This window comes from Drosophila mauritiana, chromosome 2R (genome assembly GCF_004382145.1).
Source record: "Drosophila mauritiana strain mau12 chromosome 2R, ASM438214v1, whole genome shotgun sequence".
NCBI classification, from domain to species: domain Eukaryota; kingdom Metazoa; phylum Arthropoda; class Insecta; order Diptera; family Drosophilidae; genus Drosophila; species Drosophila mauritiana.
In genome coordinates, this window is record NC_046668.1 from 17,478,408 (window position 1) to 17,505,185 (window position 26,778).

Sequence of the window (26,778 nt, forward strand, 5' to 3'; positions counted from 1 at the left end):
GTAGTCGTAAAAAGCCGGTGCGATATATCGGAAAGAAAATTTATTAAAAAAAGAGCCAGTAATTATAGCCGTACAAAGAATAGTTAATTCTGAAACTGAACTCCACTGAAATAACTAAGCAGTCATAAAAGTATGCCAATGGATAACCTTCACCGAACAACAAATTAATTAATACAACGCTTAAGTTGTGCCATCACTTTGTGCATCTCTGGCTGTCATCGATAGTCAATAACAACATTGACAGCTGTTCGGCTGAAAATATTCCAAGTAGCATTAATTGCTCCAGAAAATAGCGAAATAAACGTTTTCCAAGACCGCTTCCGATTCGAAAATAGGAAAAGTTGCTGGCGCGTGAGTGGTAAGCTTAATAATAATACTGTGTTACCCCACATACAAACCGCAAACAAATTATATAAAAAATGGATGCGCCAGCTAAAAAGGGGGGATTGTGGGTGTTCCCTAATGGGTTAATGAGATTAGGTGGAGTGGCTACGAGTGCTTACACGATTTACTCTCCTTCCGTTTATTCACACGTACAAAGAAAAGTTCTGTTCGAGACGGTAGCTCTACCTGCCTGCGGCACGCCCACCCACTTAACTGAATTTTAATGAGTTTTCTATTAATTATTATTTTTAGGTCATCATGCTTCTGGCGTAGAGAGAAATTTTCGATCGGATTCCGTACGCTGTATTCCACCTGACGTCCAGAGGCTCTCTTTTCAAGTAAGAGTAATTGCCAATTTAGACGTTAATTGGCCACAAGTGCATGGCATTATTGCACTTGTTAAGGCACAAAAAATCGGCGACTTTAAATGCCATCAGTTTGTGAAGAAGCTTTGCTCACAGCTCAAGGCGCGTATCCAACATTTCAAGTTAAAGCACAAAATTTGATCTAAAAATTTGCAAACCGGAAACAATTTCCTCCTGCTCGATAGGCGACTACCGATAACTGATCGCAATTGTAAAGTTTGGCGGTTCTTTTGATTTGATTCCCTATCATGATCGACTTATCAATGTTTTCTATTTTTCCCTTACTTTTTACAGTTATGCTCTTCACGCGCCGGCGACTCCTCAAAAGGTGTGTTTGTTTGTGTAACTAAGTGTTGTGATCCCATACATATATAGATATATATATATATTCGTATTTCCCGATCCCGAATAACCGACCACCCGACGAATTTGCTTCCGTAGTTTTTGCTTCCCTGCTTCCCCAGAAAAGTTACGGGCGTTTAAGCATTAGTCACGCTCGAGTAGCGCTCATATCTGATATCATTATACCGCCATTATCATTATTATTGTGCTTTCTGTCCAATAAGGTGGCTCGATTTTATTAAGTTCTGAGGGGATGAGTGAAAGTGATCTGTGGAGCAGATAGATATTGTACACCCCGACTAATATATGTACATACCATACGTATTTCAAATTACAAATTTTTTCTTATCGCCTAACAATTGTATTATCTTTATGTTAATGCTCAAGCTCCGATAGGGTGCCAAATTTTTCGTAGATAGTGAATCAAAAACGGAAGTATGTCATAGAAAATAGTTTTTGCGGTCCCGTGAACTCAGTCGGTACTAGTAGAGCGAAGTGAAAAGGTTTTACAACCTAAAAAATCAAAATTGAACTTTAATTTTGAGTTCATTTAGTGGGTGGAAGTTGTTTAATATATACATACCTAACATTATTGGTAGTAAGCTGAAAGAAACACATATCCGAGGACTACGTTTGCATGGATAATAGAGAACCACCCTAGTGCCCTTTGCTTGCTCATAATATATGTGTAGTCACCCGATCACCCAACAACCACTCACCCACAACGCCACTTTGTCAGTGTTTATCCCCTCTGGTGCAAAGGTCGCTATCCAGAGGAGGAGCTATCGGGTCCGGTTCAGTGTTGCATGCGTCCCATCTGGTTAATCCGTCCAGCAAAATAAAAAAAAAAAACGAAAACAAATCAAAACAATCTGAATTAACCAACAAACTTATTTATCTCTCTTTTCGCCCGGGAAAGCTACGCACACAAAAACGCACAACATCAGTAACATTCAGTGTTAAGTCGCTTTCCCCGATAGAAAGTTATATCGCTAACTATATATTAAGCCGATAATAGAGAACGGACGTAAAACATTCACAATGTACGAGATTCATAATTGCCTAAGGTCCGTTTTCTTAGCCACACTCATTCCCGGAACGATCCTACTTAGTTGGCTAACTGGTCTGTAAGTATCCATTCGATTCGATTCGATGTTGTGCGCTTGTTTTTACTACTTTCGTAGACATAACCCGAAACCCATTCTTCTGATTTATAATCCGAACATCGTGACATCGACATTTCTTTCGCGGCTAATTCGCCGGCTCTGTTCCGATTCCGCTTTTCCGTATATTTATCCGCTTTGCCTGCAACCCAATTGTATATACACATTACCCCCTGATCCATGACGCTCACATCCGCACCAGCTTGCTCGTCCTTTATGTTGTTTTGTCACTCAACACTGTTGTTAGTCCCACCCCCTCAGCCACCCAATCACCGATCACCTCTCACCAATTCACTTTTCTCGCAGGGTGGGTCTGCGATCTCTGCAAGCTTGTCTGCTGATCTTCTTCCTGATCTTTGTGGTCCTGCCTTTGATCTTTCGCTACTCCGTAACGTTCCAGCGTGGCATCCTATTTCTGACATTTAGTAAGTATCCAGAAAACCGTGAGGTAAAATTATTTCAATATTAATCGTATTTCTCATATTAGTTAAGTATCCCAAAGGACTTGATCTCACCAAGCCGGAAAGCGTGGGTCTGTATGCCACACGGAACTTCTACATAACCGTAAAGGATCACGATCAGGACGAGGATGGAGTGCGAGTTGGTGTGTGGCACGTCCTGCCCAGCAATGCAGTGCGTCGTTTTAAGCGCGAGCTGCGCGTGGAGGAGGAAGTGGCCCAGGACCCGGATCAGCAGCTGGATCCTGCCCCTGGCAACGAACACGAGCTGAAGGAGCTATCGCCAGCCATACGGTCTGAATTTCCCGTCGTGCTGCCGGAAAACGAGCAGCTCTTCTATGAGCGATTGCTGCGGATGCCTGGCGGGACTGTGGTCCTCTATCTCCACGGAAACACAGCTAGCCGAGGCAGTGGTCACCGATCGGAGGTGTATAAGCTACTGCGGAAGCTCAACTACCATGTGTTCTCCTTCGACTACAGAGGCTATGCCGACTCCGATCCCGTGCCTCCGACGGAGGAAGGCGTTGTGCGCGATGCCATGATGGTTTTTGAATACATAGCCAACACCACCTCCAATCCGATTGTGGTGTGGGGCCATTCCCTTGGCACCGGAGTGGCCACGCATCTGTGCGCCAAGCTAGCCAGCCTACGGGAAAGGGCTCCCAGGGGAGTGATCCTCGAAAGCCCGTTCACCAACATTCGGGACGAGATACGCATGCATCCGTTTGCCAAGCTGTACAAGAATCTGCCCTGGTTCAATTTTACCATCTCGCAACCAATGTACACCAATAGGCTGAGATTTGAGTCGGATGTTCATGTCTTGGAGTTCCGGCAACCCATCATGATCATCCATGCTGAGGACGATGTCGTTGTGCCGTTTAATCTGGGCTATCGTCTGTATAGGATCGCATTGGATGGAAGAAGTCGATCCTGGGGACCCGTGGAGTTCCATCGCTTTGGGGCGAGCCGAAAGTATGGACACAAATACCTCTGCCGAGCACCGGAATTGCCGGGACTGATCCAAAAGTTTGTGGAGAACTACCGTGACGCCGTATACTAGGTGCGATCAAATGGATATTAATTTATGCATAAGACGAATATTATAATTTAGTTTTTTACCGCAATCACACTGACACGTTCCAAATTTTCCGCCCAAATTAAAGGAGTTGAGGAACCCGGACAATATTTTGAGTTTTGCATTTTAGTTCTGGGTCAACAATTTATTAGCGTCTATTCTTTTTTGTGACATTCCGGGATAAATCCTATATTTTAAATGTATTAGGTGTTGTCATTTGTAAGATATAGTAGTCGTAAAAATTGAATAAAATTCCCAACGATATAATATCCAAACGTATGTACTTATTAAGGATCGATCACCAGAATTAAGTTTACTTTCAAAAGAAGCAATTTGATCTTGCAAACAGGGTAGATTGTGAAACCATGTATTTAAATATATAACATTTTGAATGATGAATTTGATAGTTTTAAAATCTAAGATATTCACAAAATAATTATCTTGAGGGTTTGTGTCGCGGCTATACCTTAATGAGAACTATATGTGAACTTTAAAATCTAATGAATAAATTTTAAATATTAAAATCGCTTACTAATATTTTCATTAGAATACAATTTTTAAATCTGAATATACATTTAAATCAAACTAAAATGATTCCAATCGTTCTTAAGTATGCCCAGACTAGTCTATGACTCACGATGGTATTTTGGGGAAACAAGATTTTTGAGTGAATTTATGTATGGTCGTGAGCGTTCAACGTAAATGGTATATCACCATCTGGGCACACTGTCGCGAAAAACGAATCGAAACGGAACGCAAAGCGGACACGGACTGTTTTTTCCGGGAAAAACGCCGCCTTTCCTTTGATTTGTTTGGTGCTGTCGCGGAAATGACACCGCCAAACGCCAGCGATTAGTTGTGAGTGATTGGATTGAGTTAATAGTAATCGCAAACAACAAAGCACGAAAACAAGTAAAGATCGCATAGTTTTTGGGGAAAAAGGAGCTCATCTTATAGAACATCCTGGGCTCGCGAAAAGTGTGTGTATGTGTGTGCTGGTGTACTGTTATTAACAAAAATCGAGCAATCGCCCAAGTTGAAACACTATTTTCGCGTCGACAGAGAGAGGCGAGAAAAATTGGTGTCTACTCCTTGAAAAGGAGTTTTCGCTTCTTCCTCTCCCCCGCCCGCCCGCTCTCTTTCACTCTCACTCTCTCTCTCCTGCTAACTCACGCTCATAACTGTGTTTGTTTCGGTTTGCGTGTGGTGTGTGTGCAATCAAAAACCCGAAAAGAAGTCAAGCATTTTAATTAAAAATCTAAATCACAATTATTTTCTAAACCGCCAGAGACGTGAAAATTGCAATTCGCTCTCTTTCTCGCTCCCTCTCTCTTTGTGGGAAGCTGAAGAAGAAGAAGCAGCAGCGGAGCAGACGCCGCACACCAATACCAACGCATTTTTGCTGTGGAAACGGAATCAACCAAAATGTTGTGGTAAGTTTTTGTTGCTTTTCTGCAAGAATTTATTTTTAATCCAGGAAATGCACTTGATTTTTTCGATTTATATGCTTTCCATTATAATGATATGTGCTGCTGTTTCATCTTCAAAAGCCCCCTTGCTGTTTGCCAATTTCCTCCTGCTGCCTTCCTCTTTAACTGCTTCTTCTTCTTCCTATACAAACACGCCCTTTTTTGCGCACCTCTCCCTTTTCCCTCGGCGTGCGTGCGTGTGTGTGTGTGCGAGGGCAGTTTTTAGATAGTTTCGCCAACATTTAAATTCGCTTAGATTTGCGCAAATTAAGTGTGGGCCCTTTAAAAACAGCTGTCGCTACTTTGGCTGCTCTTCTTTTGCTTTTTGCCTGCACCCAAAACCTGTTTTCGTTTTGTACAGGGGCGGGTGTGGATTAAAGTTGTAGGGGATCCTTTTATATATTTTATGAAAATAAAGTTTAATAAACAATATTATATATTATGGGTATTTTAAAACAAGTTCTTGGAGTGGTAGCTTAATTCCTTTATTAAAAAGCCCCAAGGTTTTGCTGCTGATTTCGTTTTTGGAGTTCCAAGAAGAAGAAAAGGGGCAGCTGTTCCTTTTCGACTCTGCTTTAATTACTTATTTAGCTCCCCTCTCTCGCTCTTCCTTCCCTTTGTTGTTGTTATTCCTCTTGTTTTGGCTGCAACTGCACTGCCTCTTCTTCTTCTTCCCAGGCTTCTTTCGCCGCAAAACAAACAAAAACCTGCCAAATGAAAAGGAGCACAAGGAGAGAGCGAGGGGCGCGGAGAGAGCGAGCTCCCAAAAAAAGAGAGAGAGAGATGCGCAGATTGTGCGGGTGGGGCAGCCTCAATTTTCCTCCTCTTCTTCGTGTTTGTTTGAACTTTAATTTATGCCACAGCTCTCCAGTCGCCGTTTCCACTTCTACTTCAAGCTCTGCCCCCCTTCCCTTCCCGCACCCCTTATTGCCAGCAAACATTCAAATGTCAATGCACCAGCAGCCTGCAACTGCAACAACAACAACTACTACTACTAACCAACCAAGACTGCAAAACTCCTTTAGCCCTGAAATGAAATGACAGCCAACTTTGCCATGACTCATTTTTCGGCTTTTACGCTCGCCTGCCAAATGAAGCGGGCCAAAGACCCGACACAAACAAACAATGCCACACTCATAGGGCTCAAACCGAAGAAACCCGTTCGCAAATGGGCTGAAAATCAGCGTTTCATGGCAAGCAATTCAATTAAAAGACCCACTTGTAACTTACTCAACATCAAGGTGGGTTATTATGAAAACCATTTGTCGTTGACTACTCAACAATCCAAACTATAGTTTAGTTTTATAACTTCGAAACAAAACTGCATTACTATAATCAAGTGTTGAATGTTTTTCAATTAACAGTAAATAAGAAGATTTAAGACGAAAGAGTTCAATCTACATAGTATTATTATAAAAACCTCTATAGTTTTCCTAATTTGAATTGTACTCTTTTCTATGCAATGTTATAAGATTACCATATCTCGAAGCGCCATATGATAATGGAAGTAGGGGAAGTTCCATTTCAGTTCCAGAAATTTGCATTCAGCTTGCTACCTACCATTTATTCCCACCTCTTTCTTGGCCTACTCTTCGTTATGCTTTTCCCCTCTTCTTTGGGTTTCCCTTGGGCAAAACCGATTTGAAAACACATGGCCGCATGCAACGCGGATTTCGTAATTGTTGCATTAGAACGGGAAAGGTGTTGCGATAGAAAGAGAGAGGTATGGAGTGTGGGAGGGAGAGAGAGAGAAAGAGGGTGTGACGACACAGTTATTTGAACACCGTTAGCCCAGTTTTCCAGCTGCTACTAGATAAGATAAAAAGCTTAAGTAAACCCCGCCGAATGAAGCGGAAAACAAAACCAAAACACACATGTCCTCGCTTTACGATTCGCTTTGGTTAATAACAAACAGACAACATGCTCCCCCATTTGTAGTTGTTTTTGTTTTATTTTTGCTTGCCCCATTTCCATTTTATCAGCTTTAAAATGAATTACAGTCAAGCGTCTCTAAGATGGACAATTTACTATGGCAACTCCTTGAACTACAGTTTTTCAGTTTTGATGCACCTTCTAAATTGACTTATGCTGAATTTATTGAGCAAAGTTACCACAACTTGTTTTAGTTGTCGACGCTTTACTGTATTTAAAGTGAAATAGAGAGATAGCACTTCTTCCCTTGTTTACATTCCCTTGCTGTTGGCATTACATTTTTTTTTTGGCATTTTTACGATGACTAAATGTTTGGAACGCTGGGTTTTACGCAAAACTTCCAGGTATTTAAGGCGGATGCATCGGAAAGAAACTGAAGCGAAAAAATACCTTTGAATCTGAATCATCAACTGGCCGCGTCAACTTTTCGTTTCTGTGAGTAACCTCGGGTGTCGTATCATTCAGCTTTAGCCTCAAGCGGAAGACAAAGAGCGAAGCGGAGAGGCTGATATGGTTGTCGATGCATTGACCCCTGAACTCTGAAAGAGATGTCTATGGTGAGCCACCCACATGGATGCCACAACAAATCCAATTAACATTTCCGCATTGTTGTTGCTGCCAAGGCCTGTTGTCCACTTCCACATCCCCATCCACAGCCATTTCCTCCCACTCTCCGCACTCGACTCGAGTCATCCAATCCCAACCAATCCGTTTCAATTCAGTTCGCATCGGAATCTGAATCTGTGTGTGAGTTATGGAGATGCGGGACCAACATGAAGAGCCTAGGAATCGGAATCTTGAGACATGTTTTTTCCTCTGCCCGATTCTTTCTCTGCTTAACCGCTAGCTTCCTTCCACTTGGCCAAGGAAATGGCTCGTGACACAGATCTTTTGTCTAATGACTCTATAACTAAAACTCCATGGGACCCCAGCAACTCTAGCCAGCAATTGCATGGCCATTTCTCAATAAATCAATTGTACACTGAGAAAAATTTGTATCGTAATAGACGTTTTGGGTCTATGGATAGTATTATTTTACTTTGCTGATACATTATTTATACCCACTAAGTAGATTTTGTATGGTATATAACATTATAGAAGATGATTATAATAGTTCTTATGATTCCTTTTTTTTCTAAATGAATGTTACGTTGTTTGTGTTTCTTCCGATGCAGTAAATATATTTATTAAACGCCGGCTGCATAATTCATGATCCACAGAAACGGAGACCGCCAATCGGAATCGGATGTGTGGAACGTGTTTGGGTTTTCTCATTAGAGAATTCCCCTTTATATGCCCCCATGCCACGCTGACTAATTAATATCTTTCACTTGGCCGCTTGTTGATTCAATCAATTGTTTTTGTTTATATCTCTGGATTTGTGTGTCTGTTTCGCCTCTTCACAATGTTCTGCGCAAATTCAGGAAATGATTTGATCTGATTTGATTGGATTGGATATTGCTGAAACTATAATATTTTGCATATGACTCACAAAAACTGAGCTAGACAGATAAAACAATCTTATCTTGATTGGACTTTTATCGCCAGCTATGGGAAAGTGCGGGGAAATGGGGGCATACAGCTTAGGTTAGGCGTCGTGTCAAGCGGCAATTAAGTAATAGTTAATGGAGGGAATTAGCGATCCAGACAACAAGAGACAGCTGTCATCGCAGAAAACTGGAAAGTAATGCAGCTATGTACTTTGAGATCTTTACTTTGGAAACGGTGATACCCTGTAAGTGAAAACCACAAAAGAGCACATGACGCTTGTCGAGATTGGAATGTTTATAAAGCTAAAATTCATTATCATCGCTATTTATTTAGCAAGAGTACATACTTGTTAGGAAGATTGTTTAAGCACATGTTCTAACTTTTCCAGATAAAGAAGAATAATGTGATTTAATAAACCTTCAGAAAATAGAATAGTGTACACACCTACCTAAGGGGTAACCAATATTCTATCATCTTATCAAAAACTTAATTCTTTCTATAGCTTGTTGCAATCGCAGCGCTGAAAAGCGTCAGTCAACTCAGATTAAACTTGAACATTCTCATACAAATGTGCCCTGTTTGCGTATGCATAAAACACAAATGTGTATATATGATAAATACGAGAGGCTATATATGGCATAAATTGCAGATATAACCGGGTCGCAAACTGCACAGATAAGCGGAAAATTCAGAAATGAAATTTCGCTTAAGTGGAAGCTTTCATTGTCTTTCGGATTCTTCTGTTGCATTTTGGTATACAACATACATATGCCAGAAAAATGTAAGCCATGAAATGTGAGTCGCCAGAGAAGTTCTCTTCTCCTGTCCTGAAGATGTATGTACATTTAATAAGACCTCCACTGTAGTTGGCCATGGGCATCGCACTTCGTACTTAGCCACGTTCTCCTCAAGCTGTTTGGCCTGGTAATTGCTCTGGCGTTTAACCATTTTTTACGGCCTAGATATTTTGCCACAACAAACAGAAAACGGCAAGCGGCAAAAAAAAAAGATGAAAAGCCGTGGAATACATGGACCTAGCCCACAGTTTCATGGGTTCCCCATCTTCTTGAGCTCGTCTTCTGGCCCGACTGCTACTACTTCACGCTCTAACGCTTGGCTAGCTGTATATACTATATATGGTCATATATGAATATGTCTGCTTATTTATCCCCCTTTGCAGATGCAGTGCCTCAGATATGCGAGCCTTGTAATTTCTATGAGTTGCAGATTAATTAAAACGAAATTATGTTGTCTGCGGCTAATTTACAATTTACATTTGTTTAAACTGAGTTGGGGAATGGGTTTTGAAGTAGGCTTTCTTGGTATTAACCGTATTTGGCCAAAAATAATACCATTTCGAACAATAAACAAGAAGTTTATTTTTGGACGCGCTTCTGGGAAAGAGTATAAAAAAAAGCAGCAAAGCAAGAAAACTTTTTGTTTTCCGTTTCAAGGTAAATTACGATGTGAAAATTGATCATGAAAATGTGCGGAGCAAAGCAAAGTGCGCAAAAAAATATTGGGTATATCAAGAATTCTCGGAACACCAAATACTAATTGAATTTTGTTGTGGGAGTTTTCATGTTGCAAGATCCGCCATCATTGACAAAAGCGAAGGCCCCAGAAATATTTCAGATAAACGCGTTATCTTCAAATGCGAATGCTTCCCTCTCGACTTGAAAACGGGAAGTGCTCCGCTGATAAATCCTCAATAAATACAGTTGTTCAGGGAATATATATGTTTCATGTTTGTCCCGAGTTGGAGGCTACCAAATATATGTGTAAATCTCTGCCAAAAGTGATTTTCAAAAAATAAAAAATCAACAGCTGAGGGCACATAATTATAGTACGGCTGATATCCCCAATGGGTTTTTCAGCAATCTGGTATGATGATGGAAACCGAATTCAAATCGCGTCAAAGTTGCAGGCGAAGTTGATTGCAAAGTCAATCCCACCACACATTTACCCCTTGATCCCCTTTTTATAGCCCCCGCACTTTGCTCAATGGAATTGCAAGCACTTGAAGTGCTTCCGGTCTCTCGGTCTTCAAGTCTGAAGTTTCCAGCGTCGGCAAAACAACGAAAACGGGAAATATAAAATGGCAACAACAAAAACACCATCGCCGGGAAGTGAAAAGTGGGTGGGATTTCTTTCGTTTTCTTGTTTTCAACTAAAAGCTTCCACCTAAACTTCAAATTCGTACTTTTTTTCGCCTTGGTTTCAGTTTTTAAGATGCTTCTTGAGCGGTTTGCGGAATGGCCCACAGGTGGCGTTGCAATCGTCTATCTCGCTCACTCCCGTGATCCGTCCGTCTCGTTTTTGCCCCTTCACACATTCCTATCTTCCTGCACAATTTGTAACTTGAACTCTTTTGTTGGCTGCCTTCCCGTCCCGCTTCTATTGTTATTTCTCGCTCAATTGCAGTGACTTTTCCCCACCCTTTTTTCTCGGCTTTTTCTCACTTTCCTCCTCCCTTTGTACTCCCACATTTCTGGATTTATTTTGTACCCTTTAAAGGAAGTCTAACTATGCTAGGAATTCCACAATACAGAAAGCTTATAAATATTTTTATATTTATATGATATAAATATCAAATTTAACTTTGTGAATGATTAAGGCCATTTTTTGTCGAATAACTCTACTTTACACTTGTAACTAATGTTATTCCTAATAGTTTTCCTTGATGCGAGGGTATTTTAGCTTCGGTTCGCCTGAGTGTTCTTACTCACTCGTTTCCCTTTAGATTATATTATGATTATGATATTTTTATGATGCTCCCCACTTGAACTTTGTGCACCGCCAGCGGATTGTGGAAAAGCCAGTGCTGGAAAGCGGTTGGTGGGCGGGCGGTGCTGCATTGTCACAGAATTTGTGGGCACCACACTCCATTGTGCCAGTGACAGTGTAATAATTTAATAGACTTCCCCTTTTGTGGTGGAAAATGTTTGACTTGATTCTCTGGCTTTTTTTTTTTTATCAGCTGGGAGAACATAAATTCCTCAACAACACCGACAACAACAGACAATTGAATCATTATTCAATAATTATCGCTGACAAGAAAAACAAAAAAAAAATTTGCCGCGCTCCATTAACTTTACGCTTTGAAGCAAAACGCCGACCGAAAAAACAACTTGAATGTTTTTCCAAATATGCCAGTTCCACTCCTCGATTTTCCGCCACGAATCAGAGCGAAGATCGATCTACGAATTAAGTTGCAAAGACGGTCGGCTGTCCAGGGTTAATTCCTAGACGACAGCCACGCCCTAAACAAAAGGGAAAAAACTTGCAACATCTTTGGCCAAATTAATAACTTGTAGATATGTTTTTAATTTGCAGCTACTGCCAAAGGCGAACACACAGAAAATAAAGAAGCCAAGACACGCTGAAGAAGAAGCTCATGATGATAATGATGACTTGCCGGTTGGCTAGCCATGTTTTTTGATATGCCTGGGAATTCAGGTCAACAGGGAACACACAGTTGTTTCCTCATCCCAAAACTATAGGTCTCATTCTTCTGCGAAGCAATCCATCCCAAAGCATCCATCGATTATCGCCAGCTCCTTTCGCAAATCGATCAATTAGATCTTTCAGCGGGCAAGATCACAAGTACCGAAGTGCGACCCAAATAAGCATTAAAATTGTGCAGTAATTCCATTTGGCCAACACGTGTGTGCGCACAGGTCCCAAAACACCGTGGCCAAAAGTCCCTACTCGGGAGTCCACAAATGAGTGGAAAAAACGCGGACAAAGCCTGGCCCCAAAACCAGTTACCATCCAGCAGCTCCAACTCCGAAACACTCCCCTTGGGGCTGAAAAAAAAAGAAAAAAAAGAAAACAGCAGCAGAGGAGACAACAGAAATTACCGCATAAAGCGAGTGGCATGAAGACAAATGAAAGGGGGAGTTTTGGGGGCAGGAAAAGTTAGCCGGACTTAATGAGGATTCGTTGCGACTTTTATGAGCTGCAAGTGAAAAATGAATGGAGGCACTGAGCCAAAAAATCAATTTTAAACCTTAAAAATGCAACACTATTATTATAAAAATATATAAGTCATCTTTATAACTAATAGTGAAATGTGTTAAATTCGTTTTGAAAATTCTAAAAAATGTCTAAACTATATTTTTTTGATTACTGTGTAGTGGGTGAAGTAAATTGCAGGAAAGGAGGAGTCAAGGGAGTATATAGGGTTTCTGGGGAAGGAGCGTTGACTCAATGGTTCCTTCTGTGAATAGGACACTAGAGTGGTTTCGTTCGGGCTGACAAATTGTTAATATCACGCGAGGAGGGAAATGAGTCAACTCCTAACCCACTGACATCATCGGGAGAGGTGAAAATACCAGGAAAACGCTTTAAAATAAATGGTGTCTCAAGGAGAGTAAACAGTGACTAAAATCGTATTCTTGTACTCTATTACTAAGGCTAAATATTATTGTTCTTTGCATTTATTTTGGTAAACAATTGAGCTGGTCAACCGATATATGCGCTAGTCACCCTTGAAACCGGGTTAAACATCGAAATTTGAACCGGTAACAAATTTACACCGTGTATGAACTCTGATCCCTTAGAGAACTTCCTCCCTGCCAAACGGAGAGCCATTCTAAAGTGCAAACTCTTGGCCAGGGGTTGCTGTCCCAAACCAGACGAGTCCAAAACCACCCTTGCCCCAATATATTTCCTTATCCTCCCTTTTTGCCTGCCGAGTGCCAAATATTTCACTTGTTCTTCATTTCTGGCTGTCCCATGCTCTCTCTGTTTGTTTTATTTTGTTCGGGTTTTTATTCTGGATAATTGCCCAGGGGCTTAATTTTCGGTGGTGTGTGCTTTTCTTTTTTTTTTTTCGACAGGGGGAAGCGGCACATATGCGCCTGCCACCCACCATTCCAACCATTTTGCCGCCCACACCTTGAAGTTGCCCTTCAATGGCTTTCTTTTGTTTTGGAATATGCGAAAATTAACTGGTAAAATGTTGGCCCATCAACACGGGGGTAAATCCAACATTTTCCAATTAAAAAAGTCACCCAACTCAGACTCCTTTTATTTATTTATTTTTTTTTTTTTGCTGCAGCAATGTTGCAACAACATTTCCGGGTAAAAAAAAATTGAAACTACAAGTGCGTGCTTTTGAATGAAGGTTTTTCCAGGCGGTGGGGTTTTTCAGGAGGCAGAGCTTGGCAGAGCGGAATGGGAATGTTGGGGGGGAGGAAAACTAGGTCAAAATTCTTGGCCCAAGATGTTGCCGCGAGGGGCGGCCCAGATCTTCTTTAAAGCGCTGACCTGATTTTTTATCCGCCTCTAAAATGCAAATGCCTCGTTTCATTTTACTTTTGTTTACTGCGGCTTCCATTATGACTTGTGTCTTTTGTCAATGACCAAAATAATAGAAAGATAGATGGAAAGAAAAAGTCAAGCAATTCGTTTCAGTTCGGTTCTAATACCGAGTTGATTGTTCTGCGCGGGTTATTAATTCGTTAGACCAGCTTTCACTACCGTCGATGGTTAATTGATGGGTTCTGCATATAACAGTGCCGTTTTCAAGGTTCCCAGATATCGATTAATCCATGGGAGATATTTTGCGGAACAACTAACTTTATTACATTTCGACTCCGGGTGCGTTGACCTCACCTTTTTCATACCCTTTTTTTTTGGGCTGCTTCCAAAGCAATTGCCTCATTACGCAAATGCCTCATAAACGATGTGGCCAATACCAATTCATGGCCGTTCGGTCAGAAAAAAGGACGGGCGGTTCGATTGGTTCCGAATGGAGCAAGCTAAGTGGAAAAAAGGGGATACAACTACTTTTGCAAACGGCCCTCGTTGGATGGAGGAAATTGGCAAACTTGTGCTCGTAAGGAAAAGGGGGAATATTCGCATTGATTTTCCCACCAAAAGAAGTGGTATCTCTGGGATACACGTGTGCCTGCACTTGATTTACGAGCTGTAACCGTAATCGTATCTATATCTGTATCTGTATCTTCTTCTTTTCCGGTCTTGCAGATCTCATACCCTTGAAAAGCCCAGACACTGGAAGCGAATTTTCCTCCACAGCAGAGAACCGAAGAGAAACGTGAAAGCTGAAGGCAGCAGCTAGGAAAACAACGGAAACCAAATTGCAATGACGTAAGTTTACACGACCAGAACATTTGACAATGAATAGATACAACACTCACTTACTTACGTATCTGCCAGATACAAGTTATGTTGTCAATCGCTTGTGAAGGACATTTCAATTAGTCAAACGACAATTTCTGACTTTCATTCAAATTGAGTTCAATTCACATATGCTCTTCGCATGTTCTGAAAGTGTGATTGCCACCTTAAAAGTGATTGTCTATGACATTTGTGGGTTTAACTTTTTGGCAGAATTATACATACATATAGTATACGTTTTTTTTTCAATAATCAAACGACAATTTTATGCTTTTATTCAATTGAGTTGTAATTCCCTGGCCTTCGGCATAATTTTGTTTACTTGACACTTTAAAAATTGATGCCTGCAAAATTTATGGGTCGACCTTTTTGGAAGCTCATTTGCCAGAATTTATGGCTAACCCAAACCCAGTTCCTTGGGGATGGGGCTGGGGCGTTAATTTTCGAAAAGTGGAGCAGCTAGCTGCTCGCTTATTAATCCCCATAATTTGTTTGGTCTAAAAGCGGGGTGCGGCTTTCCATTTGGGGAGTTAGTTTGCTGGCTGAAAAGCTGGTAGAACACCATCCCCTTACGATAAATGAATTGTGAATAAGCAAAAACGTTGCAAGTTTGCGTTTATTTAGTTTTTTTTCTCTGCCTTATTTTTGGGTGTGTCATCATTAAAATGTTGTCTCCAAGGAAATCCGGTCAGCTTAGCCAGCGAGTGCTTTAAACTTAATTTGTGCGCAGCTTTTCCCCTGAATTTGTCCAGTTCGCTGAGTATCCCAGTTGAAATTCCGCCGCTCAATGGGTAACATTTGTCCCACGGAGCCGCTCGATGGAAGTCTACCGAATAGGTGAGGAGCAGATGCATCTCTGGCGCCTGTTTATTAAATGCGTCTATTTCGATCAGTGAAGTGCTCCCTAATTGCAGTACCATAATTGCCGGCTTATCGTGTGCATTAATCAAAACGAATTTCAGTGAAAGAACCGTTTTCGAAAAATTGAAAAAGTTCTTTGTTTACCGGTACAAAATCAAACGAGTTCTGAGTTTACCCGGGCTTATTTGTGTTTGAGTTTAAGTCACCACGAATGTGGATATACATAAGTAAATATGAGTGGTTCGTCGGAACGTCCAACGTTAATCCTTTTGGCTGTGAGCTTGATTGAAGTCGGTTTCCATAAGCTGAATGGATCCCAACATATCGTCACCTGTGCCAGTGGATAAGAAGGTCTGAGATGAGGTGCTGCAATGTGACCCAAATCCAGGCTTTTGTCAGGCTTTATAAGTTGCTAGTTACTACTGAGAAAAAAGTATAAACAAACCAAAAATGTAAATGAAAATTACATTAAAAATTCACCAATTTACAGTTTCCTTTCTGAATCTAAAGCATAGAAAAATATTGTTTTCCATATAAACACTCTGTATACAACTTTGCAACACCTTATCAAGTCAATAATAATATTGAAACTAATTGAGCACGGATTTTCTCGCAGTGCAGCCTCGGCAGGAAGCGCTCCTCCCGTGACGAGTTCATCGCGCAGTGATATTCGATATTGATTGAGGCCCCCACTTGTCCCCCAGCACTTCTTGATGTTTGCCATGGGCAAACTGTTTTGAGTCTCCTGTCTGCCTGGCAACCTACTTTGTGACTCCGCTGCTCACATGTGTGGGCCCTGTTTGTTTTTATGCTTTTTTTTCCCAGTCCGATGTCTGCCTGCGGGTCTTTATGGACAGCCATATGGATTATAGTACTCGCACTCGTAGTGCCCCTTAGAAATATTTAGTTGCCAAATCATTTAAGCCGCGGCACACGCTCTGGTCCAAAAAAAGTGGGTAAAAAAACGAACTGAACCATTCTGACAGAGCCATTAAAGCTAGCCGGTAATCGGTTGGCTCAAATCAGAGATCGGTGAACCACCAACAGCCACTACACAACCACTTACAATGGGCCACAATAATGTTAATTGGAAATTACGTTTAGGAATTGTTGTGGGGCAAAAAACCGAATCAGACTGAAACATAAGCCAGCGAGTCAGAAACAGAGGCTCAGATCTCTGAGAGCTGAGTGCTCCAAGTTGAGATAGACAATGTTGTATATGAATTTTTCATAACATGCTACAAGCTGTGCCTCCAGGTTTTCCCCCCATTTCCCGCCGCCGCCGCCGTCGCTTTTCGCCGCCAAAGAACAGTTGAAATGGAGGAAACAAAAACGCAGCGAGGGAAAAATACTTGTAATAGTCACTCGAGGGGGAAATATAAATTATTGAGCTCGTTTCTTAAGTAATTATCGCACTGACGGACGGAACCAACTCACTGAATCACAAACACTGACCGAAAGACTAACTGGCGGATGGACAGACTGACCAACTGGTTAAACGACGGTCACGAGACGTCGGCGAGGCTTCAAGATTGCCGGCAGAAAAGCCCCAGGCGCAACTTTGTAAGATTCGAGAGCTTATCGCATACCCTTCGAAGTTGCATGAGAAATTTGAGAAGGAACTTGCACAATTTCATAACTAGGCGATAAGTTGTAAGCGTATACCCCTCAATTCATTATGAGATTTTTTAGAATGAACTTATTTCATTTTTTAGGATTTTGGTCATTGTATCATTGTAGCTCTCCGAAGATTTTGGATATTTTAAGGATCTAACAATCCTTTTTTTGCTTAAAACTCTGTTTCAAGCGTTTACATTATGTTTTGAGTATCAAAATCTCAAATACCTTGATCTTACATCCTTTCCTCAACCGAAAATCGTGTAAAACGAGAACGTTTTTTCTCAATAGGTTCTATGCAGACGACTACTTCCCCTCACGTCTTTTAATTGTCATGCCATTTGGGAATCGTCTGAAGCGACTGTGAGTCAGGTTGTGGTCTCCATCTACCTGGCCATTATGCTCGGTTCCCAGTTCGGGGTCAATCCAGCTCAACAGCCATAGCACATCTCATCATTTCTCATTATTTTATTGACTTTGAAGTGTAATTATTTGCCTTTTAGACGAATTCAAAGCGCAGCAGCCGCAAAAATGAGAGAAAAATACAGATTGTGAGCCGATATACTCAGTTTCTCGCTCACGTCTTTTCTGCTCATTCGCCTTTAGATTTTTTTTTTCTCGGCTTTTGTTTGTCTTGGCCTCGACTGAGAGACCGTTTCGGTCTCTGAGACCCAATCGCGATCTCGGTCTGGATCTTGGCTTTAGTCTCCAGCGGGTCTTGAGTGCGTTCAGACGTGTGCAGCAGAGATCTTGGAACGGCGAATGGTGATCGGTGATTGGTGATCAGTGACCAGTGGGCAGAGAGCGAATAGCCAAGATCCAAGAGCCTAGGCAAACATAAATACGATACATCCGATCCGATCCGATCGTTCGGTTTCATAGTGTGCTCAAGTGTGGGATCGATCGTGGGATCTGTTTAGTGTCTGTGACGCCTCTGCAAATATTGGCCAACGGTTAATGGCCATGAAGAAGCTCTACGCGAAGACCTCGTTCACCAGCAAGAAGCCATCGAGTGCCGCCAATTCCACTCCGATATTGGCCTACCACCAGCAACAGCATCAGCAGCCGGGCAATGGCATATGCGAGTACCAGGTGGTGGCACCTGGTCACTCCGGCGAGCTGATGATACGCCGCAGCCAGAGTATGCACCACAAGATGTCGCCTCCAGTCGGCGGGCTGGGCTCCAAGTCGGAGTACTACAGCATTGAGGAGCTGCAGGAGCTGGATTTGCTGGACTATCGTCATCCCATGTACCATCACTACCAGCAGCAGGAGCTGAGGCAACGCTACCATGAGCACGAGCAGTTGGTGTTGCAGTTACCCAAGGCTAGTTCAAAGGCAGGACCCATCTATGAGGCACCACAGAGATCTCAGCAGCAGCAGGATCAGATGTTGTATGTACCAACGGCAACGCAAAGAGATTCATCAAGTGCAGCCACATCGATAACCAGCTCATCTACCCTAACTTCATCCCCGTCCCCATCCTCCTCTTCATCTCTGATCTTTTCCACTTTGCGCAAATGCGTTTCGCCCTCGAATCCCTCGGTGAATCCGAACCAACCCTCGAAAACTCAACCCTCCAAACTGGGCTGCTCCATGTCGTTTTCAATTAGAACGACAACGGCAACAGCAGCCACAGCCGCAGCAGCAACTGCGACTGCAACAGCAACACTATCGACACAGCAGCAACATCAGCAGGCACAGCAGCAACACAAGCAACATCTCTATAGCAACATACATCATTATCTGATCCGACAACAACAGCAGAAACAACACCACACATTACAACGTCGCCATAATTCGGTCAAAGATAAATTCATTGGGGGCATTACAACGATTTTTGCGTATGTGTAACCCACTTCCCTATGCGTCTGTCCTTGGGGTTCTGTAATAATCCCCTATTTCCCCCACTTTTCTCTACTATACTTCTCCAATCTCAGCACGTAGTACTTGGCCCTGGACTTTTGAATGCGTTTTTCAGCTTCAGCTGAGATCGTTCGTAAATCAAAGAACTCTTAACCCCCACAGAGCAGCACTCGTCGTACTCTCCGGTTTAATCATAATTATAATTTAACGCCAATTAAGCTGGAAAACGCTATCGTGTGCACACGAATCTGCATCTTGCACTCCGCTGCAGTTTGAAAACTTAAGCTTAACGCACGAATAAATCCCCAAGGCATGGAAAATTTCACCTGCCACATATTGAAAACGCTCCCAAAGCGATTTTCCAGTGGCTCAATTATAGGCATACCCTCAGCATCCCATTTAACTGGCCATTTTTCGATTTTCATTTGGGTTTTCCACTCAGCTGCACAGCGCAAAAAAACGATTAAGATGTAGTTCGTACTGAAATATGTAATTGCTTTCTTTAACGATACAAATACTATGTATCACATGTGTCCATTTTCCGATTTAGTCATCGCAACATGAACTCATTTCCATTTATTAATAATCAAATGGTATTAAAACACATACAGTTCTATGATTGTACCTTAAATCTTGGAATTGTCACGTTTAATAGGCACTTTTTTTGTAAAATCGAGTGAAAGCATTTTTTACTGATTGTGGAGCAGTAGTTAGTCATAAAGTGCATTACTAATCCCAACTACTTTGCTGCTGCGAATTACTGAACTAATTTAAGTTGCATTAAAGTTGTTAAAAAGAGTGAAACACTTTTACCAAAAGCAATGTTTTTGCCTACTCCGACTTCCTATAATTATTTTCGGATATGCAGTATCCAATTTATGAGATTTAAATCGATTCGATTGTAAAAACAGAAATTTAAAAAAACTGATTGACCGCTATTGTTTCGCAGTTTCTTATAGTGTGCAGAAAAAAAACTTCACTTTCGTTGCCACGAATTTCGATGCAAATCAAAGCGGACAGGCTCATAAGACTTAGCTCCGATCTGTCGGTGGTTATATAAGGCCCTGAAACGGCGCACAGCTGTGCCAGCCAGACTGCGACTCGGATTCGGAATCGTATTCGGATTGAGATTCGTCCGTCTGTCCAGGCGTCCGTACCGCCGATCTGCGCACTCCATTTAAGTGCAAAACTACTTGCGGCTTTTGGCCGGGCCAAGTCTGAAGCGAGAATACTGCCGACTCGACTCGTTTGGCGGCTGCTCTCCGTCATTATCTCTCTGTCCCCCAGTAACACACAACTCGGAGCAACTTGGAGTAACTTGGCGCTGCTCAGGCAACTTGGAGCGGTGCAGGCTAGCAAAAACAAAAAAGGGGCAGAAAAAAAAAGAACGGAGCTGTAGGATAGAAAGAACACATAGCCATGTTGAGCAAAAGGCAAGGCAACTCGTCATCGCCTTTGTATTTTTCCAATGAAGGCGTTAATTTGTTGCTGGCCATGTTTACTTCACTGGCTGACTTTAATTGTCAACTGAGTGTCCCGGGGGGAAGAAAATGCTAAAGGTTGAAAGCAGCATACACACGTTCATATTAGAACTTTCATTAGAATCATTTAATCGGTCCGTGCGACTCGAGACGATCATCTGGCTGGATGGATGACAGGTGTGCGAGCATACAAAGAAATGCATTGCACTTCCTGTCCTGAAACCGATGGGATTAGAGGGGGTTCGAGGGCATACATAGATCAAAGCCCTTGCTCACTCGAGGCGTGTAAAAAGTCTTGAAGATCACAGTGCAGTAAAGTGCAGTGGAATGGGTTCTTCAAGGGGAAAACTGTAGAGCCGATCTAATGATCTGAAAACGACTGCTCATTGCGACATTCTTTCTGGGAATCGAGTCTAAGAAGTTTTTTATTATGACGGCAAATCGATTTCTATGAATACATAAGCTTAACATAGAACAATATATACTTTTTACTTCCAATCCCACGATAGCCATAAATATATTTGTATCTCTTTTATTGAACTCGTTTTGTGCAAATAATAAAGTTGCCAAATTTGGCTAATTTGTTAGCACAACTTCCGTTTCGTTTCCCACGAACTTTTAAGACTTTAAAAGCGGCATTGAAAGATATGTTTTGAAGCTGTAAGATCATAAAATGGAATTGTTCTACATAATATATGTTTCTCGCACATTTTCATATCTTTTCTTCTCAAGGCAAGGGCTATTCCCTATTATCAACTTTTAGCTCGAACTCCTCATCATTTCCATACACATTCAAGGTTCCATTCAATACCATTTAAGTGACCCAACTAACCATGATATTCACAATTATTTCTTGCAGTGAGCAGAGTATTATCGGGGCGCGGGCCTCTGTGATGGTGTACGATGACAACCAGAAGAAGTGGGTGCCCTCGGGCAGCTCGTCGGGATTGAGCAAGGTGCAGATCTACCACCACCAGCAGAACAACACGTTCCGGGTGGTGGGACGAAAGCTGCAGGATCACGAGGTGGTCATCAACTGCTCCATTCTGAAGGGACTGAAGTACAACCAGGCCACGGCAACATTTCATCAGTGGCGCGATTCGAAATTCGTCTACGGCTTGAACTTCTCGAGCCAAAATGATGCGGAGAACTTTGCTAGGGCCATGATGCATGCCCTGGAAGTAAGTACATCTTTCACAACAAAATCTGTATCATTCGCTAACACTTGAATGTCTTTCTCAGGTGCTCAGTGGTCGCGTGGCGAACAACCCAGGTGGACCGCCCACAAATGGCAATGGCTATGAGGAGGACATGGGCTATCGCACGATGACCAGCGAGGATGCAGCCATACTGCGCCAGAACAACAGCATAGGTGGGCACGTCACGCCCTCGGCCCAGACGCCCACCTCGCAGACCAACCAGAACAACATCCCCCAGAGCCCGCCGACGCCCCAGGGTCATCATCGCACCAGCAGGTAGGCTCCATTTCCATTAATTGTGTTGGATACGGCATGCTCATAGCAATGGAAAAACCCATTAGCTCAAACTCGATTGATGTAACCATTCAAGAATTATTCAATTTTATGAGAATAAGTCATTAGTACATTTTAGTCGGAACTCCACTTTTCTTTGAACATTGTAAAGCAGAAAATCCGTGGTTGTTATAAATGAATCCTATAGACCATTTTCCACTTAGTCTACAGATGCAGATACATTTTCTAGCAAGAACATTTTCTATCCACTTACACATGAGCAATAGCTGCCAACACTTTTATCCGAGTTCGTGTCTCATCGCTCATATCACTCATTGATCCATCCCCATCCCACGCCGAACCTTTGCTCACCCAAAAAGGAATTCCCTCAGCGCCCCACCGGCACCACAGCCCCAACAGCAGCAGGCGCAGCAAATGGGTCAGCCGGGATCCCACTATGGACCCACTGGAAATGGACCCACTTCGAATGGCCTGCCACAGCAGGTGAACTCACAGATTCCCCCGGCACCGCAGCAGCAGCCGCAACAGCAACAGTTTCAGCAGCAGCAGCAGCAGCAATATCAGCAAATGGTCCAGGCGGGCTATGCGCCCTCTCAGGTGAGTTGGATATGATATAGCCTCACCCCGTCCCAGTTTCCTCATGCGGTATTTCTGTTTCATTTCATTGGCAAATTGGCTTGATCCTGAATCTGAATCTCCTGAAAACCCCGACACACCACCACCATCACACTCCAACAGCAGTATCAGCAACCCCACTACGTGCTCTCCAATTCTAATCCCAATCTAACTGTGCACCAATACCCGACACAGCAGGCGCAGCAGCAGCCGCCGCAAGCGCCACAGCCGCCGCTCCAGAACGGTGGAATGTACATGGTGGGTCATGGTCATCTCCCGAGCTCCGCGAGCGCCAACAGTGTTGTGTACGCCAGCCAGCAGCAGATGCTCCCCCAGGCGCATCCACAGGCACCTCAGGCGCCGGCGATGCCAGGTCCGGGCTACGGAGGTCCACCAGTACCTCCGCCCCAACAGCAGGCAGAGAACCCGTACGGTCAGGTACCCATGCCGCCGCCAATGAATCCGTCACAGCAACAGCAGCCAGGTCAGGTGCCTCTAAACCGGATGAGCAGCCAGGGCGGTCCAGGTGGCCCACCGGCTCCCGCTCCGCCCCCGCCACCACCCAGTTTTGGTGGAGCTGCTGGAGGAGGACCACCGCCACCAGCCCCGCCACAGATGTTCAACGGCGCACCGCCGCCGCCAGCCATGGGTGGTGGACCACCGCCGGCTCCACCGGCACCGCCAGCAATGGGTGGCGGACCACCGCCAGCACCGGGCGGCCCAGGGGCACCACCACCTCCTCCTCCGCCGCCGGGATTGGGAGGAGCGCCTAAGAAGGAAGATCCCCAGGCAGATCTCATGGGCTCGCTGGCCTCCCAGCTGCAGCAGTTCAAGCTCAAAAAGAATAAGGTAAAATATCAATTTATTTAACTTATGCAACTTGACTAAGCATTGTATTACCGTTTATTGTTTTTAGGTCACCACCTCTGCTCCGGAGAATAGCGGCAGCAGCACCTCCAGTGGAGGCAGCGGCAACTATGGAACCATCGGACGAAGCTCTAATGGCATGGCCTCCATGATGGACGAGATGGCCAAGACGCTGGCACGACGACGCGCCCAAGCAGAAAAGAAGGATGTGAGTCAACTTGTTCAACTTATTCCACAATCAATATCTTAACTGGTTGGAATATTGCAGCCCGAACCTGAAGCCGAGGTGAAAAAACGCCCCTGGGAAAAGTCCAATACACTGCCCCATAAGCTGAGCGGCGGAGCTGGAAGCGGATCGGCAGGAAGTGGCCATGAAGGAGCGAATGGTAACTCGGGCGGTGCTGGAAGCAATACAACGAACAGTGGCGGCGAGTCCCCGCGACCCATGCGCAAACGATTCGGTAGTGCCAGCGAAGAGACCATTCTCAAGGTGGGTGATACCGACCATGGTCACGTTAGAGGTCTATAACCTTTTATCCCTAAAGCAGGTCAATGGCGATGGCCTGTCGCTGGCGCTCTCCAATGGCGACTTGGACACACTGAAGGCTGAGATTGTGCGCGAAATGCGACTGGAGATTCAGAAAGTTAAAAACGAGATCATAGATGGTAGGTGGCATAGTAATAGCAGTATGGTAGAAAGTTTTCAATTGACACTGATATTCCAACAATCCTTGCAGCTATCAAATCGGAGTTCAATCGCAGATAGATCAAAATGCTGTCACGATAAACGCGAATGTATACCAGGCTCTATCCAACTCACACCACTGCTGTCGTCCGTAAAGGGACGAAGATCAGGATCAGAATCATGAGACTGGAGAGCACCAGGAGCCGGGCGTGTAATTTAAAGCATTCGCGACGTATTCGATGATCGAAGTTCGCAACATTGCCAGAATGTTGACGATCGATCGACGAGGTGATGGCATGTGCATACGCATATTTATGATGCATTTGCTCTAGGTTAACACAAACATCTAGGCTAACACAAACACACACACACACACACAAAGATGCAGACGATGAGGAGACATTTAGTCAAAGTAATTATATTTTAATGGGAAGAACTGCTTACCGACTTCTATAAGTTATGTAACTAACTCTGTTGTACATTATTTTGCATAAGTCTATAAGCCAATTTTAGTGTGAGAACAAGAGAATTGCTTGCAATCTTCGGTATATCGTAATCCCCCTCTTTTTCGTTTGTTTTCCATACTACCCCACCTCTACCTTTTAGTTCGTTATACTCGCCGGGATTTCTTTATTGTTTCGTACAAAAAACAAAAAATCAAAATGAACAACGTTTGTAATTATACATAGAACGTATCTCTCTATACACAGCCACAAAAACATGCATATATACATATATATATGGTTTAATATATATGGACTACTCATTAACCTAACCTAAAGGGAACTAGTATTACGACTCAAAAACAATTCCACAAACGTCATCCATCAAAGGTCCTGAAAAAAATGGAAAAACTCCACGCATTTCCTACAACAAAACCACAACATTTTCCTAAGCACACGATCTCATACGACTCAATTTAAGAACCAGCAAGTCTTCAGCAAATCAGAAACATAAACAAACAAACCAACAAACAAAAAAAAAAAAAAAACAGTTCAAAGCGGAATTGAGCGTGGTGTTCAGGACTCAGAGTTAGCTCGAGCAACTTAGCATTAGTGTCACACGAATAATTACTGCGATCCAGCGATCTATACGATCTATACAGCGAAATTAGAAAGCTAAATTAACAATCGACTGCTGCGTATTATACATATTAATAATACTTATAAATATATAAAGGAACGCCCATAAATAATGTACACTCCCCCCCAGACTCGGCGCAAAATGCCGCTCCTGAACATATGCGTACCAATTCAACTTCCATATACGACTAAGACTAAATAGCGAAATTATTGAATGATAGCAGGCCAAGCAAATCGGAAAAAAGGTGGATCAGACAGCGGGAAAGAGGAAGGACACGAGGCGGGAGCAGAGGAAGGATAAGGGATAAGAAGAGTTTAGTTCTTAAGCATAAAGAAGTGAAATTGTTTATTAAGTGGACAAAAATTTATTTATACTGAAAAGTGAAAGAGAGAGAGTGGTAGTTGTGTATAATTCGAATACATATATACATTTTAATTTTTTGTAATTTAACAATAATTTATATTGACTGTGCGAGGTTGCGTCGATATATGATATATGATTATATAGAGTATATGAAATACCTAGTTATATGGCGGCCACACACACGGTCCGGTCCGGTGTGGTATGTAAATGTTATGATTTTTGTATTTTTATATATGATCTTTGCATTGCGAAAACAATGGAAACAATTTAATATTAAACACACGTAAACTATTTTAAACGAAGCAAATGAAAATCGATGCGCCTTGCAGTGGGCGCAACTTTTTATGTATTAAATTAAATATATTATACACTTATATACAACCAGAATATTCAATATACATACAAGAGATGAGGAAACGATGTAGCAGCCAGCATTGACTCGAGATCAAAATATATATTAAAAATCAGCAACGGATTCACTTAGATCGGTAAGGGGCGTAAGTTATAGAGCGGCGGCGATCGGGGAACGAAGTATGAGCGCAAAAACATTATATGCATATTCAACAAAAGAACGTAAAGTGAAATAAACAGCTACGTTTGTATGTAAAAAAACCCAACATTTGTTTAAATTTTCTACATTTATGGAAGTGGAGGTTGTCTTGGTTGACCTGGACTAAAGCGGAATTTTTCGGATTTTAAATTATTATATTACTTATGTTAAAATTTCGTAGTTCAAAAGTTCAACAAATTTAATATAATAAAGAATATATTGACCGAATTTTTTACAAACCATGTTGCGCAACATTTGCAGGGAGCAACAAGTGCCTAAACATGGCTATCGATACCAAGACGACAAATATCGATAATTTCCAACGTACTCTCTGCTACTCTTTTAACATTAATGTTATGAGCGAATGTTATTCTCTCTTTGACATTCAACGAGTAAGGTTGGTGTTCGTTTCGTTCGCGGATGAAAAATAAAATAGCGGCGGCAAAGATTTCTTATTGTTCTAGTGCTCAA

The 26,778-nt window shown here is 42.6% G+C and overlaps 2 protein-coding genes across 15 annotated transcripts; both read left to right on the forward strand.

Annotated features, from left to right (window-relative positions):
- Window positions 1–220: 220 nt before the first annotated feature.
- LOC117138549 (lysophosphatidylserine lipase ABHD12) lies at window positions 221–4,056 on the forward strand. 3 transcript variants are annotated; one of them, XM_033300706.1, is made up of 6 exons: window positions 221–358; window positions 637–722; window positions 1,044–1,077; window positions 2,011–2,218; window positions 2,561–2,679; window positions 2,742–4,056. In XM_033300706.1, exons 4-6 carry the CDS (start codon window positions 2,133–2,135, stop codon window positions 3,770–3,772), a joined length of 1,236 nt encoding a protein of 411 aa, XP_033156597.1. In that variant the 5' UTR covers window positions 221–358; window positions 637–722; window positions 1,044–1,077; window positions 2,011–2,132; the 3' UTR covers window positions 3,773–4,056. The 3 variants fall into 3 exon arrangements, with proteins under 3 accessions (XP_033156597.1, XP_033156598.1, XP_033156599.1); XM_033300707.1 differs by having other exon boundaries at window positions 221–351; XM_033300708.1 differs by lacking the exon at window positions 2,011–2,218 and having other exon boundaries at window positions 222–358.
- A 439-nt stretch (window positions 4,057–4,495) lies between these two features.
- On the forward strand, window positions 4,496–26,131 carry LOC117135713 (protein enabled). Of its 12 annotated transcripts, none has more exons than XM_033296144.1 (10): window positions 4,496–4,699; window positions 5,076–5,220; window positions 21,511–21,832; window positions 21,894–22,126; window positions 22,504–22,741; window positions 22,883–23,608; window positions 23,676–23,834; window positions 23,895–24,116; window positions 24,172–24,292; window positions 24,364–26,131. In XM_033296144.1, the coding sequence occupies exons 2-10, from the start codon at window positions 5,213–5,215 to the stop codon at window positions 24,390–24,392; spliced, it is 2,058 nt and encodes a 685-aa protein (XP_033152035.1). In that variant the 5' UTR covers window positions 4,496–4,699; window positions 5,076–5,212; the 3' UTR covers window positions 24,393–26,131. The 12 variants fall into 12 exon arrangements, with proteins under 12 accessions (XP_033152035.1, XP_033152032.1, XP_033152031.1 ...); XM_033296141.1 differs by having other exon boundaries at window positions 4,496–4,645; XM_033296145.1 differs by adding an exon at window positions 14,674–14,796 and having other exon boundaries at window positions 4,497–5,220.
- Window positions 26,132–26,778: the final 647 nt, after the last annotated feature.